General features: G+C 42.6%; 1 protein-coding gene across 1 annotated transcript; it reads right to left on the bottom strand.

The window, feature by feature from the left end:
- Nucleotides 1-412: 412 nt before the first annotated feature.
- On the bottom strand, nucleotides 413-7,562 carry desma (desmin a). Its single transcript, XM_057336669.1, has 9 exons — nucleotides 6,930-7,562; nucleotides 5,286-5,346; nucleotides 4,785-4,880; nucleotides 3,809-3,970; nucleotides 3,586-3,711; nucleotides 2,474-2,694; nucleotides 2,200-2,243; nucleotides 1,870-1,973; nucleotides 413-771 (listed from the first exon to the last, which is right to left on the bottom strand). Exons 1-9 carry the CDS (start codon nucleotides 7,484-7,486, stop codon nucleotides 730-732), a joined length of 1,413 nt encoding a protein of 470 aa, XP_057192652.1. The 5' UTR covers nucleotides 7,487-7,562; the 3' UTR covers nucleotides 413-729.
- Between the last annotated feature and the right edge of the window lie 13,641 nt (nucleotides 7,563-21,203).

Below are 21,203 nucleotides of genomic sequence, written 5' to 3'. Positions count from 1 at the left end.
ATAAAAGGCATTCATTACTGTTATGATGATGTTTGTATAAACTGAGGTAAGTGTAAGCTGATAATGAGAAAGGGCGGTGGTGGTGAGATTCTGCACATATGTCTTTGCCTCAGGAACAAGTTAGATGCTGAAATCGGACAGAAGGTGGAGCTTTACTAAGAAATATATATCACCCAGCGTTTTTTACTTAACCTTTCGAAATGTTTAAAAACTTGTTTAGTAACTTATTTTGTAGCCACAACTCATACAATCTGTGCATAAACAGTAATTAACTACTTTATATCCTAAAAATTAAGGCTGCAAATTAAGTTCTTAAGAGTAAAATGTGACAACTAGCCCCGGTCTCTAATTATGAAATGTACAATGAGAAAAATCTGAACCCAAAAGCACACAAACCTTAACTTCAATTACATAAGAGAAAAATACAGCCAATCTTTATTGTGTCTTTTGAAGAGATGGAATACAATTGCTCAAAAATGACCCAACCACACATGCACACATTATTTCACACAAACTCCAAATCAACTGTTCACGTTCAGGGGCTCTTCATGCTATTTGTATCACCGGTTTGATTTAACATTCTCCTTCTCTTGTTTGCTCTCTGCCTTTTGTCATTGTGTGTCATCCACAAACACTTTGGTAATGGGTCATGACAATGTGGATGTGAATAAACAACCCGAGGTCATCAGTAAAAAGGTAAGTTAGGCTTAGAAATCTGTTTTGTGGGCTTTACACGATGTCCTGCTGGTGCTGTGTGGACTCGCTTACAACCTGAATGAAAAATAAACAAAGGGATGTTAGAGAGAAAGGGTTTGGAGACATATGCAGATATGCATAACAGGGAACTGCCATTTACTAATAAGAAACAGACAGTTAGGAGGGTCTTTTTAATTTAAATCAGCCTTTGCTGTGAATGAATAGGCAGGTGCAGTGTGAAATAGTGTTCTGCTGAGTCTCACAGAGTGTGTAGCAAACTGAGCTGTGTTACAGCTGAGGATGGAAGGATCTGAGAGTCTACAGTGCCTCAGTGCTGGTTAATAAAGAACAGGTTTGGTTTGGGAAAGTGTTTAGGAAAAGGACTGAGGATGACATAATGAGCCACGGCTCAACTTACACACTGAGCACTGAGGGCGCTCGTGCCCTCACTAGTGGTCCTAGTCTGGAGTAAAATGGAAATGATAATGATGATAATGATTTATTTATGCACATTATGTACATGCTCATCCAGAGAACTAGATTTGAAAAATAAGGCTTCTAACTGTTTTATCTATGTTCAAATGTTATGCACATGTAGAGCGTTTATGTGATGGTGTGGAGTTTTAGTAATGTGTATGATAATGACATTTTTTGGGCAGGGGGAAATCTGAGATCTGCTTACATGCAGTTTGCAAGTGATTAAACAACTAATCAAAAACAAAGAAATTAATGTTTTCTGGCGTAAAGTTAACTAATACAAATATATTACAGAAAAGCCACATGAAGTTCACCTGACAATGTGGATTTGGAACATTTTTGAGTGAATCTCACGAGATAAAAAAATGTGGAAAAATCATGTTGGATTTTAGGTGAGGAAACAAGCCTGTTTAACAGTTTAAAACTATCCAATCTAAAATAGAATTATTAATATGATTGATTTATATGTTTTGTTTTTATGTTGCAAAAAGTCATCCTAGGAGTTCGCATAATTGACAAATCATCCATACATGTGTACATACAGTATATGCTTTACATGCTCATATGCTTATGTTTTGGGAAGTCTGACATATGAAATGTATCCATTTAGCTGTTACCACAATTCCTGCATTAAGACATGACAAGCCTAAAAATGTGTGTTTGTATGTTTGTCTAATATGTGTGTTTGTATGTTACCTCGCCATCGCGGGTCTCAATAGTCTTGATCAGGACTGTTTTCTTAGAGTGAACCTCAGATGAACGCTGTTGCTGCTTTTGAGGCTGCTGCTCTGGGCTGGTCTCTATGGCAACACAATTCATAATTTCCGCATCATTAAACTCACCCTCGCATAGTAAAAATAAACATACTGTATTATTATTATCATCTTAGGTTGAGGTATACTAAGCACAAGACAGAGGCGAAAGCAGAGCTAAGTATTCAACACAATGGTTTCGACCCCCCCCCCCCCCCCCCTTTGGTGGATGAAGAAGACAAGAAGACCTTGAAATTGACATATGCAAACTTACCTCTGAAACCCATACTGGAAAAGGACTGCACAGGCATGGAAATCCTGAAAATAAATTACAAAAATGATGAGATGCAATGCTTTGAAATTAGTTTACATCAAAGTTTCCCAGACCTCAGAGGGGTAAGATCTCCCAAAAACATACTTACATAAATTTTTATTTTGTCTTAGTTAAACAATAATTAATTGACTACAACTAAAAGTACATTTAATTTATTAAACTGAACACAGTTTGAGAAGCATTAGTTTATAATAATCTCTCTTGGTGCTTTTACCTGCTCTCCTCTCCATCCAGAAGTTTTCTGTAGGTGGCGATCTCCACATCAAGTGCCATCTTTACATTCAGCAGATCCTGGTACTCACGCAGATGGCGAGCCATCTCATCTTTCATCTTAGCGATCTCACCTTCCAGACGGGCAATGGAGTCCTGGTAACCACCAGCCTCATGACCCACTCTTTCCTCCATCTCTCTCATCTGCCTCATGAGAGATTCATTCTGTATGTAGAAAGGAAGTTGACATTCAAAAGTTACAGAGTAAACATTTCATCAAAGGAATACTCCACCCAAAAAAATGAAAATTCTGTCATGAATTAACCCTCCCCCCCACAATTTGCTCCAAACCTGTATACATTTCGTTGTTCTGTTGAACACAAAGAAAGATATTTGGAAAAATGTTAGCAACTGACATTTCTGAGACATCATTGACTGCCGAAATAAAAATGTTGCTTTAGAACTGTTTACTTTCCTAAATTCTTCAAAGTATCTCTATTGTGTTTAACAGAACAAAAAAAGATACAATATTTTTTCTTTCTATGGTCGTCATTTTTCCAAATATCGTTCTTCGTGTTCATCAGAAGAACAAAGAAATTTATACAACGTGAGGGTAATGACATAATTTTCATTTTTGGGTGGTGTATCCCTTTAAGTCATTGGGTTTAATGGGTAACAGATGTACTTATAAAAGTGTAGTACATCGATTGCACTATTATTCACTTTGTATGAAAGTATTGCATAATGCACAAACACTGAATGAAAAAATGTGAAAAAAACTACAATAAAAACAAATGCAAAAATAAAAAGTAGATGGTGTTGTAGTAATGCACGATAAAAATTGTAGATTTAAAGACATATTTTATGGGATTATTTTAGAGTCATGTATGTTACCTTATTCTGTGGCTTGCTAAACAAAGTATACATAGAGATGCCAATTGTGAATAATTTAAACTCATTCTCGATAAATCATCCTTTTCTTCCGTGTATTATGGTTACTATCAGTATATTTTAAGTTACAAAGCAGGTATGTTTAGATATGTTGATAAATATAATATTTGCTTTGGCTTGGAAACAATTTTTGGTTTAGAGCCAACAGGATCTTTAAAGACTTACAGTTCCCTTGAGAGAGTCGATCTCACAGGTGTAGGACTGGATCTGGTGACGGAACTCCATGGTCTCCTGCTTGGCCTGTCTCAGAGCATCATTATTCTTGTTCACTGCCTGGTTCAGATCTGACACCTGAGGAACGCAGATGATAGGTTACCTCAAACAGCCATAGTTCATAGTCTGTAGATAGTGACAAGGTACAGATCATCTCAAAATCTTTAATACAGACCTTGGACTTGTACCATTCCTCAGCCTCTCCGATGTTCTTGGCAGCGATGGCCTCGTACTGCGTGCGGATGTCCCTCAGGGCAGCAGTGAGGTCTGGCTTGGACATGTCCATTTGGATCTGCACCTGACTTTCCTGCATTTGGCTTTGCAGCTCACGGATTTCCTAATGAAAAGATTTAATGTTAAGGCTTTAAAAACATTTTACTGAAAAAAAAACTTTTTTACTTTTACTTTACTGTATTTGTCATTACACGCTAACAAGGGGTTGTGTCAAACATGGACAAACCCAACCGTTGATTTATATTAACTTGGAAACTGTCCATTATCTGTCCAACCATGGGGTGGAACATTGCATTGTGTATGGTCTCTTCCCATCTAAACAAAATGGATCCTGGCCAAAACAAGCTGAATAATTTGTGAATTAGACCTTCTGCTCTTTAGTAAAACATACTGTAGGTCTGGCTATACTGTATTAGATTAAACTATCCAAAATGCTAATGAATAAGTCAATAATAAACTGCTATTGTTGTAAGTGTAGGACTTTGAGGCCTTGTAAGGCTATATTCCCCAACCCCCCTGCTCACAGCTGTGTTTTAGAGAATCTGTCTCTGTTTAATTATAGGGATGCATCTGTTTCACAGCCTTACACTGCCCCCTTACTGTCAGTGCCAGCTGACACACACACGCATGCACATGTGACCATTTCATCCTTACATGTCAAATAAAACGTAGAAAGGACATTTAAAGACCTTGACTTCAGAGGCCTGTCAGTTAAAGGTCAGTGTATGTGTTGTATGTTAAGAATGGGGCAGGGAGTGCTGGGCGGTTGAGATAAAGAGCGAGCAGAAAGCTCTCACCCATTTGGAAAGATATGTATTATCATAGTCTAAAAATATTTTTTGTATCAGATAGAGATGAGAGGTCGCTGAAAGTCTTGTTAAAGAATGGGTAAATAAATGTAAATGTAGATTACAAACCTCCTCGTGGATCCTCTTGAGGAATGCAATCTCCTCCTGAAGACTCTCAATGCGTCTTTCCAGGTCCAGCCTGGTCAAAGTGGCAGCATCTACATCCTGCAAAAAATACAAAAAAGTGATTTCTTTGTATGTTTACTGTATCTACACTGTAGAAAAACTGTTTTATTTGACAGAATTTTCATGTTTTTGAAATGCGGTAAAAATGTTAAATTACAGAAATCAACTGCTAATTTACAAGTTCATTGTAAAAAACAAATTTTAATCATTCATTTTACTTTGCCAATTTTTTTTGTTTAATGTTTTTTTCTGGCGCCCCAACTGACAGAATATTACAGATTTTTTTTGCAGTGTATCTTTATAGATTTTTTAAAAATCATGTTAAACAATGTAACATTTTGAAGGTCATTCCAATCTTATGTGTTTCTCAGTGCCATTTTCTTGGAAACTAACAAATGTTTTCTAAAACTAAAGGTTTTCCAGGAACGCATGAAAGAAACGTACAGCTCTGAAGGCAGAGAGGTTGTTCTCAGCTTCTTCTTTCTGGTGGATCTCCTCCTGGAGTCTGTAGAATAAAGAGATTGGAGGGTCACATAACTGTTGTACTAAACAAATCTTCAAGTACAGCAAGCATCCGCTTACAGTTTTATCACATCATATCAGGAGAAAATACTTGTACTCTATTATTCTGTTTAAATCAGATGGTTTTAAATAAGTATATTGTCATTTGTTATAACTCTTACATGGCCGAAAATAAGCGTGTTCTAAATGCCAACATGACCTGAATGTACTCAGAAATATGTTAAGAGGCCTTGTGATGTTGCCATTCCTTCATTCACAGAGATCGAGATGGCACGCTATACCCTCACATGCCGCTTGGAATCATACGTAGCATAGGCCTATTGTAAACGTCCCTAACCATTCTGAAACAGGCATGTTGTTAATGTGCCAGATATCTGATTTCATGAGTAATTGTTCTCAGTCAGCTGGTATCTGATATTTTCAACGGGGAGATGAAAGTCGTCATGTCGAATATAATGCCATGCTAAAGTTGATGGCTTTATGATCAATAAGAAACAGTGGAGAGCTTTAAAGCATTGTGGTTGGTTTTCGTATAAAGCTGAACAGTTAGAACTCATCATTACACTAGTCCTTTATCATCTTTGTAGATTATTTGAACAGCTCTCAATGCGAGGTAAATTTAAAGCAATGTCTATGAATAGAAATGGCTTTTAGTGGGAGTTGGACAGTTATCATGAATTAGTGTTGATAATGCAGGCCATGCTAAGTGGGTCCCTTTAGTGCAATGCACCCAGACATACAGACACCCGGGTCACACACTGTGAGGGCCTATGACTGAGATAAGAGTTATTTCAAGAGTTGTGCATTCTCTGAAGTGCCGGGTGGTATATTGAAGAGATTAATAATAGCAGTCTAATCTGGGCAATGTGTAATATGACTCTCGGTCCTTTTGCAAATGGGAATAACACTCTTTACTTTTTCCGACATCATACATAGTCATAAGTGAGTTGTCAGTGATTGGGGATATGTGAAAGCATTCTAGCATATTGTATGTGTAGTGTAACCCATTTCGTCTCCAAATTCCTTTTTATGCATTTTATGCGCCTGCTGCCCATGTTGCTACATTTTGCTCTATGCTTATGTATATTCCTTTCAAATTCTTCGTGATCAAACATCATATTTTCATATGTGGTGATGAGGTCAGTGAAGTAGTGAGGTCCTTTCCCAAGCTAACAGCTCAGTGACACATGCAAGAGTTATAGGCACTATCACAACTTGTCCAGTTTCACACTATGTGACTTATTGCAAGCCACTTTAAATGTCACTCTACCTCTATAAAGTTTGTGAATATTGAGTCTGAGAAAATCGCAACACTCAACACATTAGTACTGTGAAAGATACACTATTTGATTTTCTCATTTTACTGTCTGAATATTGAAAATCTAGTTATAATCCCCTAACATCTATGGCACTGTCCTGCTACCCTAAACATAGAGGCTGTCAAACTACATTTAATGAAATAATATGAAGAAATGATGCCTAGCTCTATTTAGATTAGTAAATCTAAAAAAATCTAAATGTAATGCGTAGTCCTGAATCTTAGTTTTAACGGCTTAAACCTCTCACCTCATTTTCAGTTTCTGGAGGTCATCGGCCAGATTGTCTCTCTCTATCTCAACACGAGATCTGTCATTGGTCACCGAATCCACCTGTCTGCGCAGCTCTCTCATCTCCTCGTCGTACATCTCGGCGATGCGAGTGGGCTCGTGGCCCTTCAGGCGTTCGATCTCCACCATCAAGACTTGGTTCTGCTGTTCGAGGAAGCGCACCTTCTCGATGTAGCTGGCAAAGCGGTCGTTGAGGTGTTGCAGCTCTGCCTTCTCATTAGTGCGCGTTTTGAGGAAGTCCTGGTTCATGGCATCAGCCAAGTTAAAGTCCAACTTCTCATGGGGATAGGAACGGAGCAACGAGCCGGCACCGTATGAAGAGCTCGATGCACGGTGGCTGGAGAAGACAGGAGCAGAGGTCTTGGTCACCTCATAAAGTTTGGAGGACATTCGTGAGGAACCAGAGGAACCACGACCAGAGAACATGGAGGAGCTGATTCCGGAGCCCAGGCCTGAGCCGAAGGTACGGCGGTATGAGGAGGCCGTTTCGGCGGAAGCTGAATAGCTCTTGCTCATGACTGGGTCTTTGAGGTTTGTATGGTGTGCAAATGTTGTGTCGCTTTGGGCTGTGTGGTCGAATGAGGGTCAAGTGGCAAAGCTAGACTATATATATAGTGTAGCTCCCACCCACTTTTACTGGTATGACCCCACAGATTGTCCCCCCTCTTCTCTCTCTCTCTGTCCGGAACCTTGGTTTCTCAGCTGTCATGAGGTCTGGTTTCCAGCAGCTGGGTGGAGCAGATGGAGGGGGTGAGAGCTGATGAGGTAGAGGTAGAGCAGGCCATGCCATGTAGAATGTGCTGTCACGTCTTTTACATACAATAAGAGGTTATATGCCGGCAAGAGCTCTCGTACCACAATGTTAATAATACATTAAATATTGTATGTGCATTGTTGTGCTTATATAATAATGTATATGTGCCACATAGAACATAATGTAATTGTGCTCAAAATCAGTCGTTTTTTCTGTACAATTAGTTGCCATATTTGAGCTTCTGCTCAAAAGCAAGGTTTCTTGTTTTCTGCTAAAAATCCAGGATCCTCTGGAGGTGAAATGATATGGGCACCAGTGTAATTCTACAGGTGGGTAGGCTGGTTGGTTACAGTGGTGATGATGAAAAGATTTTCCCTTTGAGGTTTTTAGAAGATAAGTAATAAAAGCATGTGACACAATCTTATTAATAGATTCTAATCTGAGCGTTATTCTCATTTTTGTGCAGTGTGAAGTGTTTTTGTTTCTTTGTGTTTATTGCATTTTTTTGCCTATGAAGTCTGAATCCTTTTAACATTGTAAACTGCTACTGCATATATACAGTATATCTAAAACATGACAGTATACCATCATGTGAAGACTTAATATTTCCTTTATATCACCTCATCTGTTCACTAAATGTAGAACATTATGTAAGAGATGATCCCTTATGAAAACGAATCATGCTTAGTATGATTCCATGGTGTAACTATATTACTATAGTTACACCATGGAAACCAGAAATGAACTGCAATAACTACATTTTAACCATGGTATTTTGTAGTACACAAAATAGTATATAAAATAGTAATCAATCCACTAAAAACATGGTTACTATAATAAAACTATGGTTAAGTTTAATTAATGATAGGATAATTTTATAGGATTGTAATTAATAAGGGATGTATATCTTAATTTATGTAATGCTCCTGATTTATAATAATGTATCATACATTTTTTTTGCAGATGAGAAATTAGAATGATGTAACTGTTCCTCAGTATCATCAAATACATGTGACGCCAAATAGGAGCGCCAGCACTCTGACCCTCATGACTGTCCCGTAAGGCAGCCATAGTGACTAAGAACCCAGTGTTACTCCACAGTTGCTGCTCTGAAAGCTATTAATAGAGCCCCAGTCTGAACCCCATCATCAGGGTGATTTCCTCAGGTCCTCTTGGAGAACAAGTAGACATGACGGAACAGCAGATTTACAACATCAGAATGCTTGATTAAGAATTGTTTATACAGAATTAACATTCAAGGTTTACATATACAGTATTTAAAAAGCTGTGAAAATTAATGCTGATGATGAGCGAATCCTTTATACTGTACAGTATATAAATTAATTTGTGTGAATGTAGTTATCTGGTATTGTAGTTGTAGTAGAATGTTGTTATCTAGTAAAAAAATCCCTCAAGGAACTTAATGCAGTTATCTTTACAGGTTCTTCTGTCTGATGACCTTGTAGTTGCCCAGGCAGCGACAAAGAAATTTTGACACCAAAGACTAGCATGGTTTCAGTAATAGTCAATTAAACTGTTAATAGAATAATGAAGACTTACTGTATGTGCTCTGTGTGGTGTGTGTGAGCGTTTGTCGTATATTTATGAGAGGGTTGTCATAAAATTGCTCAATATGTCACAACATGTTGTGTCACAAACAATAAAACAGTAGTCATTTTTAAAGATCAGACCCAAATATAACCTTCTGACAAAACTGTTCCAATACGTGTGCTTCATCACGACTGTAAAAATATCATTTATTTTTGGCACATTATGAGATCAGGTTCAGGAAATTCACAGATGACCTCTGTGACATGCTTGTGTCAGGAGGGAAGATAGCAGTTTAAAAATGAATTCTGACAAGGTCACATCACACAGAGTTTATGTTGCCAGGTAACCACAAACACACATTCACCACCAATAACTACTAAATTAATCTTCAGCATTCACATGATTGGACGCAATTCATCACACTTTTTAATGTAAATGCCTAAAGGACAAATGTTTGGAATGGTTTTCATTAAAATCGTTTTTTCCATTGTGTGTGGAGGAGAAAAAATAGACTAATATGTTTGGCTATTCTAAACCTTTTTGGAAGATAGTCCTTAAAACAAAAGCTTGTAGTGTTAAAAGAAAAGACTGCAATAGCATTGTCTCACTGAATAAATAATTAAACACAAAACATCTGCTAAATCAGAATAATATGAATGTGTGTTAAAACACTTTATTTTCAAAGATAATGTGTAGATGTCATGCACACATGGGCAATTGGTTGTGTAGATGCCAGGGGAATGTAGTGTCTAAATGCCAAGACATGTGAAACCAAGTATGGGCCGGGGTTATGGGAAATGGTGGGAGGTGCCCAGTGGGTCAACTTTCAAATACACCCTCCGGTTGCCCCAACAACCCACCAAACACACATAAACAAATTCCAACCAAGGTAAAATGGCATGGGAGAGGGTAAAGGGGAGTTACACAAAGCATTGTGACAGATTCAAAAATGCTAAATAAGATCACCTTTAACATATTGAATTAATGCCGTCATGTTTAAAATAAACTAATTCAAAGTAATTCACCAGAAAATAATAAAAAAATAATGGTAAGTAGCATGCAAACAAATACGACACAACATTCTTGTTAATTTTTGTCCTGTATTTGTAATGAGACACATCGAACTAAATAATTTGCATCCTGGAAAATAATTATTATTTTAACATTACACATAGTTGCAGTCAAATGAAAAATTCACATGTATGAGACAAATGCTACACTGACTGTATCTGAACAGTTGGTGGCGGCATAGTTCTGCTTCATCAGATGCACAGTCAGAAACCTTAAAAAATATTGTTGTTACACTGAATCAGAGGCATATTAATAAAGAATAAAAGAGGATCACTATGACATTTTAATATCAATATATTGTAATTATCTACTCATTTGTCATTTATTTGTCACATGTTTGCCAATAGTTTACTCTTAGGATTTACCGGGGTTTAGATACGAACAAAATGATTGCATTCAGATAAAATTATTATATATAAAATGAGCACTTATGGAACCCATCTCTTTTTTCCCTGGTTTAATGCATTTATATTATTATATTTGCTTTTGTAACAGATTTTTGTCTATTGACACACCTAGGATGAATGTGAATATCTAGGACTAGGATTTGTACTAGTTTACCTTACCTTTAGAAAATGTTAGATGCTTTCTCATTGGTTAATTTTCGAGTTTACATATATCTTGTCTACTGACATGTAAATAGGCCTACCGATTCTGCAGTCTCTAAATCAATATCTATTAGGCATTCAACCACAACACCATTGTCAATCTTTTATAGATAAACCAACAGCTACATATAGATTATTACGGTGACCGGGAGGGGACATGCTCGTTTCACTTAGTTTTGTTGTGGCCACGAGATATTACCTCATGGGAACATGATAATATGTTGTGGCCACCAGATATTACCTCGTGGGAACGCGACATTATATTGTGGCCACGAGATCAGCTTGTTGAGGTAACGACATCCTTATGTTGTGGCCACGCAATGTGAAGTCTTTCCCTCAAGATCCTATGGTGAGAGAATGACATCCTTATCTTGTGGCCACGACTTGAATGCGTTAACAGCCTGCGTGTCTATTAGGGCCTGGAAATTCAATTCAATTTTATTTATATAGCGCTTTTCACAATGTGCATTGTTCCAAAGCAGCTTTACAGGAGCAAATAAGAAAAACACAGAAAGGTAAAACACAGCACAGTGCATGGTGTTTATAGATCAAGCAAGATCATTATAATAAATAATATCTAATAAATAAATGAATAAATAAATAAATGCAGTCTCCCAGTGAGCAAGCCAACACTGCACTGCTCTGCTGTGGCGAGGAACCCAAACTCCAATGCTGAATAATGGAGAAAAAAAAACCTCGGGAGAAACCAGGCTCAGCCGGGAGGGCCAGATCTCCTCTGACGTGTCATAGCTGCACTCAGTGACCCCGACCAAAGCCACCGAGCAACGTCCACGAAGAACAGGGAGAGCCCACGAGCCGCGACCCAGGAAGCCCCACCCGCCGAAACCGTGCAGGTCCAACCCTGGAAATAGATAGGAATATAATAATATGTATTTTTAATTAAGATATAGGCTGGAATTAATAAATTATTATATGAACATATTGCCTGTTATATTGAATTGCGTGTGATGGTGCCTATACAGAGATTGTAATAACAATAATATACAAATATGAAATAAAAATAAACGATTAGTGAATGAATGGAAAAAAACAGTTTGGTGCAATAGATAAAATATGTTTGGTTCACGCGTTTATTCTGGACAGGTTGGTTCATTGTACTTTCTATAGGCGTAATTTGAGGGTGAGACAGGTGGGATATGTCCCCACCACTTTTTATATTACCTTGTGGGAACGTGATAATATGTTGCGGCCATGAGATATTACCTCGTGGGAACGCGATATTATGTTGTGGCAAACAAGATCAGCTTGTTGAGGTAACGCCATCCTTATGTTGTGGCCACGCGATGTGAAGTCGTTCCCTCAAGATCCTATGGTGAGGGAACGACATCCTTTCTCGTGGCCACGACTTCTTATGTTGAGGGAACGACATCCTTAACTTGAAGTGAAGTGACCTATTTGTCAAGTATGGTGACCCATACCCGAAATGTGACCTCTGCATTTAACCCACCCAGAGAGTAGTGAACACACGCACAGCAAGTCGTGAACACACGTACACCCGGAGCAGTGGGCAGCTATCACTGCAGCGCCCGGGGAGCAAGTAGGGGTAAGTTACCTACCTCAGTCGTTACCCACCGGCCCTGAGGATCGAACCAGCAAGTCACGAGCAAGTTCTGATCGCCCCCCAATCAGGCGGCCCCCCCCTGGAGGAGACAGCGAAGAGGAGACCATCGCCCCATCAGCAGCCGCGGTGAAGCGGCCCTCATGGGAAGACCTCAGGGCGATCAAGGCTACCATTGGGCCCGACCCCAGCCACATCGCTGGGAAGTCGGATAGGGACGGATCCTGCCCCGTCTCTCCATCTGCTGGCCCCCTCCGGGGGGCTAGCGCCCACTTACTCTCTAAGGAGTTTCCTCTCTCTCTGGGTTATCACAGCCGCTCCCACCCTCTGCACGACGGTGAACGGCAAACTCGACGTTGCGTCATGGCGAAGCGCAATGTCGAGTATAAACACCAGCCTTCAGCACTCTCAGTCAGACAGTGCGTTGAGCTGCGCAGTCGCCAGGCAGGAAAAACAGCAGAGCCGATCTCCTCCCCGGGGGACCTCCCCCGGCAAGGAATCTGTACTGCTAGCCATCGAACCACCCCCCGGGGGGACGATGAAAAAGATCGTACCTTTAGTCCCCGTCTCATTTCTGGGAGCCTGTCCGGCTTCCCAGACTGTCAGGGTGGCTAGGGAAGATGATACGTCTCGGCTACGCGATCCAGTCGCCTCACGCCCGCCAAGTTCAGTATCCGATATACCTCAGTCAGAGGCTAGGATGTTCCCGTACTTCGGGCCGAGGCCGCCACCCTTCTGGTGAAGGGAGTGATCGAGCCCGTCTCACCAGCTGAGATGTTCAGCGGGTTTTACAGCCTTTACTTCATTGTCCCCAAGAAAGGCGGGGGGTTGCGCCCTATCTTGGGACTGTGTTTTCTGAACAGGCACCTACACAGTAGCTGCCTTTCAGGTTGATCACGCAGAAGCGCATCCTGACGTCCGTCAGGTGTCAGGACTGGTTCATGGCAATCGACCTGAAGGACGCGTACTTCATGTCTCGATCCTCCCTCGACATCGTCCGTTCCTACGGTTCGCGTTCGAGGGATGGGCATATCAGTACAGGTTCCTCCCCTTCGGTCTGTCCCTGTCTCCACAAGTCTTTACGAAGGTCGTGGAAGCCGCCCTCCTTCCCCTTAGGGAAGGAGGTGTGCGGGTACTAAACTATCTCGACGACTGGCTCAGTTTGGCGCACTCTCGAGATCTGTTGTGTACACACAGGGACCTGGTGCTCCGGCACCTAGATCGGTGGGGCTACAGGTCAACTGAGAAGAGCAAGCTCTCCCCGGTGCAGAGCATCCTCTTTCTCGGTAGGGAACTCGACTCTGTCCTCATGAGCGGCCCTGCTCACCCCCCGCGGGGGGCGCGAGACCCGCGACGAGGAAGCCCGCACCCACGCGGCCTCCCAGAGGCAGTGCGACTGACTACAGAGCGCACCCGATCAGTGTTGAAATGCCTGAAGCTTTCAGACAGTCCGCGGTCCCCCTGCAACAATTTCAGAGGCTCCTGGGATACATGGCATCCTTGGCGGGGGTGGTCCCCCTCGGGTCGATGCACATACGACCGCTCCAACACTGGCTACAGAGTCAAGTTCCTTGGAGAGCGTGGCACATTGGCAGCAGGCGTATGGTCACACGCTTTCTGCTGACACACCCTAACCCCCTGGTCTCCATGACCTTCTTGGGGTTGAGGTGCCGTGTGCAAACGGGCAAGCAGTGTCGGGGCGGTGGACGGGCCCCCGCCTGCGTTGGCATCTCAACTGCCTAGAGTTGTTTGTTGTGCTACTTGCATTGAGGAGGCTACTACCTCTCGTGCAGGGCAGGCACGTGCTGGTCCGGTCGGACAGCACAGATGCTGTGGCGTATATCATTGGATTCGCTCACGGCAGCTAAACATGACTCGCCCGGCGCCTCCTCTGGAGTCAGCAGGTGATCAGTTCCCTGCGAGCCACACACATCCCAGGCGTCCTGAACCAGACAGCCGATGCGCTCTCTCGTCAGTCGACGCCTCGCGGGGAGTGGCGACTCCATCCCCGCGCAGCCAGCTCATTTGGGAGAGGTTCGGCCAGGCACAGGTGGTCCTGTTGCCTCCCCGGACTCCACCCATTGTCCGCTTGGTACTCCCTGTCCGAGGCAACCCTTGGCACGGATGCCCTTGCGCACAGCTGGCCTCGGAACAGCGGAAGTACGCTTCCCCCCAGTGAGCCTCATTGCACAGGTCCTGTGCAAGGCGAGGGAAGAGGAGCATCAAGTGGTACTAGTTACGCCCCTTGGCCTAACCAGAACTTGGTTCTCGGAGCTAAGGCTCTGACAACGACTCCCCCCTGGCCGCTCCCCCTGGCGAACTGCTTCCCCAGGGGAAGGGGCACGTTACGGCATCCCAGGTAGAACCTGGTCTCCATGTCTGGATGGGACGAGGAGATCCTGAGTGACCCACCCCCGGTCTGGCTGGGACGTCACTCAGGCTAGGGCTTCGGCCACTGGGTGGCTATACACCCATAGGTGGCGCCTCTTCTCGACCTGGTGCTCTTCTCGGTGAGAAGACCTGCGGAGTTGCTCGGTCGGGTACGAGCTGTCCCGTCCTCAAGAGAGACTGGGGAGTAACCTCTCCCCCTCCACACTGGGAATGTATGTAGCCGCTACGGCCGCTCATCATGACCCAAGTGCTGGGTAGCCTCTGGGACAGCACGACCTGGTCATTAGGTTCCTAAGGGGCGCGAGAGGGTGACCACCTTATCCGCGCTCCGTACCCTCTTGCGACCTAGGTGGCGGGCCTCAAGAGGCCCCGCCCCCTTCGAGCCTCTCGGGGTTGCCGCTCTTTCTCAGTCTTGATAAAGACGGCTTTCCGCATGGCGCTCACCTCCAAGAGGGTAGGGGATCTACAAGCACCCTCCGTGTCCACAGATTGCCTAGAACTCGGGGCCGGGATTCTCACGTTATCTTGAGACCCCGCCCCGGCTACGTGCCCAAGGTTCCCACCACTCTCCCGAGAGACCAGGTGGTGAACCTGCAGGCGCTCCCCACCGGGGAGGAAGACCCAACCTATCCGTGTTGTGTCCAGTACGCGCACGGCGCCTCTACTTGGACCGCACGCAGAGCCCAGAAGCTCTGAGCAGCTCTTTGTCTGTTTCGGAGGTCAGCAGGAGGGCTGTCTCCAAACAGAGGCTGGCGCACTGGATCGTGGATGCCCTCGTTAGGGCATACCGATCTTTTTTCCTGCCCGTTGGGGGTGAGGCACACCCCTCGTGGCTGGCTCAGGGCGCCTCTCTGGCAGACATCTGCGGAGCTGCGGGTTGGGCTATGCCTAACAACTCCGTGAGGTTCTAATACCTACGCGCGGAACCGGTGTCAGCCCGCATCCTGGCAAGGTGTGGGACCGGCAGCCGGTAGGGCATACGCCTGCGGAAGCCCTTCCCCCTCCGGGGGGAGCAGTGGCGATCCCGCCTCACTTCTTTCCCCTCGGGTAAAGAACAGGCATTCCATCCATCACTAAGCACCCTTCCAGGGGACAGGCTGGGCAGAGCAGCCCTGCCCCCTTAGGCCGGGGAACAGTTGAGTTATCTCCCACATAGCTCTAACCGGACCTAGTGCTCCAGACGTGGTAACCCCCCCTCCGTGGGCTGTTCCGTCTGATGTATCCTCATGAATGGTTCCCACCTTGGCAACCCATGACCTCCCCAGGTGGACTCCCACCTTGCGGTTAACTCCTGCAGTCCGAACATTCCTCCCATGAGTTCTCCCCTGATGGTGAGACCATGTGGTGTCTCCACTATTCCTCCCTACGGTAGGTAGTGGCCTCTGCAGCGTTTTTCCCCCAGGGGGGAATAATGCTTACCCAGTGGGCCGTACGGTGCCCGGCGGCTTCTCGCCATTTAGAGAACTAGGCCTCCGCCCGTGACGGCCGGTGACAGGGGTTTCCCTACTTTGTGTAAAGCTCTGGGTCCCCCTTCCACTCCACTGGAGGGTCATAATTTCGCGTCAGCGTGTTCGTCTGACTCGCCCAGGCCAGTCAACGTCGCACCGCAGAGATTGTGACGCGGCTCAGTGCTGTGATGTTTTCCATAGGAACCCCATTCTGTCGGTTCGACACAACGTCAAGAGACTGACAGAAAGGGAACGTCTTGGTTACGGATGTAACCTCGGTTCCCTGATGGAGGGAACGAGACGTTGTGTCCCTCATGCCACAACACTGGCCGCCCACCCCAGCGGTCGGGGGAGGATGCTTTAGGCTCCTCAGACCAAAGGTGAATGAATGAGCACGCCGGCTTTCCTCTTATACCCGGACATCCGGGGAGGAGCCCGGCATGCAAATTTCATTCGCCGATTTTCATTGGCCTTTTCTAAATACTCAGAAGATGATAGGTTCTCAAGACAAACCCCATTCTGTCGGTTCGACACAACGTCTCGTTCCCTCCATCAGGGAACCGAGGTTACATCCGTAACCAAGACGTTTTCACACGCTATCTGCACTAACGTCACACATGTGTCGCAAGCACTCACAGCCAAAAAACGTAAGCTGTAGACCTGATCAAATGGATGCCTTGGTTTGTCAAGTCGTGGGATGCGGGCATACATCTCACAATTTGAATAGTTTGTGTGACCATTTAAAATGGCATGTAAGAGATGGGAAAAAGATTACCCGTCCCTTTCCTAACTGTGAAAAACGTTTTCATGTGAAATCATCTTTCACATCTCACATTAGCAGAAAACACAAAGAATCTTTAGAGAACCCTGTACAACTAGATAATGATGCATTATCTGTAGACTGTAGACATGACAGTGACATCCAAGATGACAGTTTTATGCATTTTCAGTATGATGCTTATTGCAATGATGGAGAAGACACATTTTTAACAAATCTGGCACTGTTCTATTTGAGGATGCAAGCACAAATGCTGCTACCAGCCACCACTATACAATGTTTAATAGATGAATTCCAGGTGGTGCATGACAGCAACATGCAACATATATTTTCAAAACTTAGAGATGAATTAACAAAGCTGAATATACCATTAATTAATATTGATAACATCATAACTGGTCTAAACAAGAACAATCTTCTGAGGTTGTATAATGAGGGAGTATTTAGGTCTGATGAAACAAGGAAGACATATTTCAAGAAAAAAATTAACTATGTAGCACCTAATAAAGTGTATCTAGGTAAAAATACGCAAAGGCGCACAGATCAGACGACCCACATTTACTAGAGGATGTAAGGGATGGCAGGAATTTTAAAGACAAGGATTTCTTTCAGTGTATGGCCTCAGTATCCATTATGTTATACCAGGATTCATTTGAAGTGGTGAATCCACTAGGCTCTGGCAAAAAAAAGCACAAGCAACTTGCCGTTTACATGACACTGTCAGAAATCTCTCCTCATAATAGGTCCACTATAGACCCCATTCAGCTTGTAATGCTTTGTAAGGAGGAAGATTTGGTGTTTTTTGGGCAAGAGAAAGTGTTTGGTCCCCTTGTAAAAGATTTGAGGGATCTTGAAGAGACAGGGGTTGAGCTGGACAGTGGTCAAATAATGAAAGGTGCAGTGCTTGCTATAGCTGGAGATAATCTTGGGTCACACATGATTGGCGGCTTCACACAGAACTTCAGCAGAAGTAAATATTTCTGTCGCTACTGTGATATAGACAGACATACTTTTCAAAATTCTCCAACAGAATTAGGCCTCCCACGCACAAAACAAAGTTATAAGAACTCTGTTAATGAGCTTTCCAGGAATCCTCAATTCACTGATGTTAACGGCATAAAATTTGACTCTGTGTTTAATACCTTAAAACACTTCCATGTGTGTGACCCAGGACTCCCACCATGCTTGGGACATGACCTTTTTGAAGGTATCGTTACAGCAGATCTATCTCTGTACATCAAGCATCTCGTCAGTGTAGGTAAACATTTCACTTACACCCAGCTGAATAGGAACATATCTACTTTTAAATATGCTGGGGCTGATGTCAACAATAAACCATGTGAATTTCGAGCAGATTGTCAAAAGTTGGGAGGTAATGCAGCTCAAAACTGGTGTTTGCTCCGGTTGCTACCACTTTTTGTAGGTGATCGCATAAAAAATCCACTGTAGGATGAGATTTGGCAGTTGTGTCTGCAGCTTCGAGATGTAGTTAATATGGTGACAGCCCCCAAAATACATGCTAACCAGGTAGCATATCTGAAAGTTCTTATTCAGCAGTATATTGATTCTAGAGTCTCACTGTTTACAACTACACCACTGAAACCAAAGCACCATTTCTTACTGCACTCCCAGAACTCATACTTCATTTTGGTCCACTGATACGCTCGTGGACTTTGCGCTTCGAAAGCAAGCACACATTTTTTAAGCAGTGTGCAAGGAAGCTGCATAACTTCAAAAATCTGAACAGTACTTTGGCAGATAGACACCAGCTTCTGCAAGCCTATCTTCTGGCTGGCAGTCTCTTCACACCAAGTCTTCAAGTGCAGCAAGCTAATGAATTTGACAGCCACTTATATAACCTTGGCATCCAGGAAGCTATTAGGTTCAGAGGCATACAAGAGGCTACATCAGTGACTTCAGCGGTTACTTACAAGGGCACCAAATACCAGAAATCCATGGTTGTAGTTATGAAGGACAGTGACATGGGATACATCTTTGGAAAAATCGCACTGATATTGGCAAACTCATCAGATGTTTTTTTTGTCCTTGAAAAATACCAATCAGTGCTCTTAGTTGACCTGGGTGTGCACTGTCTCATTGACTCTATTTCCTATGTCTGTGTCAGTGTAGAGGACCTGGTTGATTACTACCCACTGTCTTTTTACAAAATATTTGATGTTAATCTTGTGCCTTTGCATCATTCTGTCTGTTTAAGATAAATGAAAAGATGGACCCAGTGGAGGACATCATCAAGAAAGCGCTACCCATGCTTCAGAAGAGGGATTATAACAATCTTTTAACACATTTGACTGGTATGGGTGTTTGGGGCAGACAGTAAGTGATCTTCAGTTTGTTACCTTAGAAGACATGAAATATGTTATTCCTCCTATTGCTGGCTGTAGACTCATACACTACATCAAGAAAAGAGGCATGAAATACTATTGATGTCCCTTGTTATCAATGCATAATTCCTTCATTTTTAATATTAAAAACTGTTCAGTGTTATCATATATGAAAATGAAATTTTAATTAATGCTACTAATATATAAAATCTGTGAGATAGTTGAAACGTTGAACACTAATTCAGTGTTAACGTTTAAAAAAAATGGAAAAAATGAAATAGTAGTAAATGCTACCAATACATAAAATCTTTGAGAAAGTTGAAATGTTGAACACTGTTCATTGTTATCATATTTAAAAATGAAAAAATAACAAAATTAAATTTTAATAAATGCTACCAATACAAATACATAAAATCTGAAAAAGTTGTTTTATTTATGTCAATTTAACAAGTGGTTTATTAACGTTACTCTAAAGAGAATATTCAGTCTGAAGAGAACATTTTATTAGCTACTGATGTTTCCTCATTGTACTTCACAAGGTCCAGTATGACTACATTTTATTATACTCTAATTTTGTTTGTTTGCTATCTATAAATATATATGGTGTTCCATCTGTGCTAAACACAAATTTGTTTATATCTGTCTTGTTAAAGTTAAGGTTTGCATCTGACACTGAAGTATGAAAAAACAGATCTGTGTCTGGGGGCTCTGTTTGTGCCTATGTGTAGTGTATATTTGAAAATTGTTGGACCCTGGTATTTCATTGAAAAACAGAGGTCTGTTCCTGCTGGCTCTGTGCCTATGTAAACTTGTATATAGTTAATTTGCTTTGGGTTGGACAGTGGTATACAGTATATTAATAATATTTAGTCTAAAGACGACATTTCATGTTTTAGCAACATTGATTGGCTTATGGATGTTCCATTTATCATGGTGGTTCTGGCTTTGTCTATTAAGTGTATATTTGTATTTAGTTTGTTTGCAAGATTGAACGTGTTTTAATTCCTCACACAGGTCATCAAGACCTTACTTCTGGCCAGCAATCCATCTCTTCAATAGGCTCTTCATTTTCAGGCGAACCAGCCAATGTCCCTATTCAAGTGTCTGACTGGGTTTCATCGTTTGAAGTACCGTGGGAGAAAATGCCACCAAATTTGTGACAATGCCTTGCACAAGGCCAGCGACCCCGGAAGCAGGAGCATTTAGCAATGGTGAGAACTATTGTAGACTCTATTCGAGAAACATGCTTAAACCCTACTAGAAGCCACTGTTCTGAAATTGAAAGAAGAGTTACTGAAAAATACCCAAAAAGCTTTGCAGATGAAACAATGGAAGGAGAGCTAATTGGCTGCGGATATGGATCCTTGTTAAATCAGATAAAAACAAGGGCTGAACATCTCAATCGTGACAACACTCTTGTGAGAGTTAGAAGAGCAAAACGTTGCATTAGTGACAACGGGTCTACACCCAGCAGTGAGATTACCCCATCCAAATGTTCAAAAACAGATAGCTACGGCTGCATCAACTGGCAACCAGTTGACCTCCCTCAAGGTGAGACTCCAGAATCAGTAGAATTGAAAAGAGAGGAAATGGTTAAGTTATTTTCTCAAGAGGGACCAAGAGCAGCAGAACGTGGTCAGGTGGAAGAACTGATGAAAACAACATATGTTTCTCAGCGCTATGCCATCAATAAAACCGCCCCACCCCGCAT

Source organism: Triplophysa rosa, linkage group LG6, assembly GCF_024868665.1.
Source record: "Triplophysa rosa linkage group LG6, Trosa_1v2, whole genome shotgun sequence".
NCBI lineage: Eukaryota > Metazoa > Chordata > Actinopteri > Cypriniformes > Nemacheilidae > Triplophysa > Triplophysa rosa.
The sequence above is the reverse complement of the archived record's forward strand: the minus strand, read 5'-3'. Positions and strand labels throughout refer to the sequence as shown.

Coding starts and splice junctions, on each gene's coding strand:
- desma (XM_057336669.1), bottom strand. CDS start 7,486: ATGAGCAAGAGCTATTCAGCTTCCGCCGAAACGGCCTCCTCATACCGC. Junction 3,971..4,784: donor TCAAGAGGATCCACGAGGAG/GTTTGTAATCTA, acceptor TCTTTTCATTAG/GAAATCCGTGAGCTGCAAAG. Junction 2,695..3,585: donor TCGACTCTCTCAAGGGAACT/GTAAGTCTTTAA, acceptor TTCTACATACAG/AATGAATCTCTCATGAGGCA.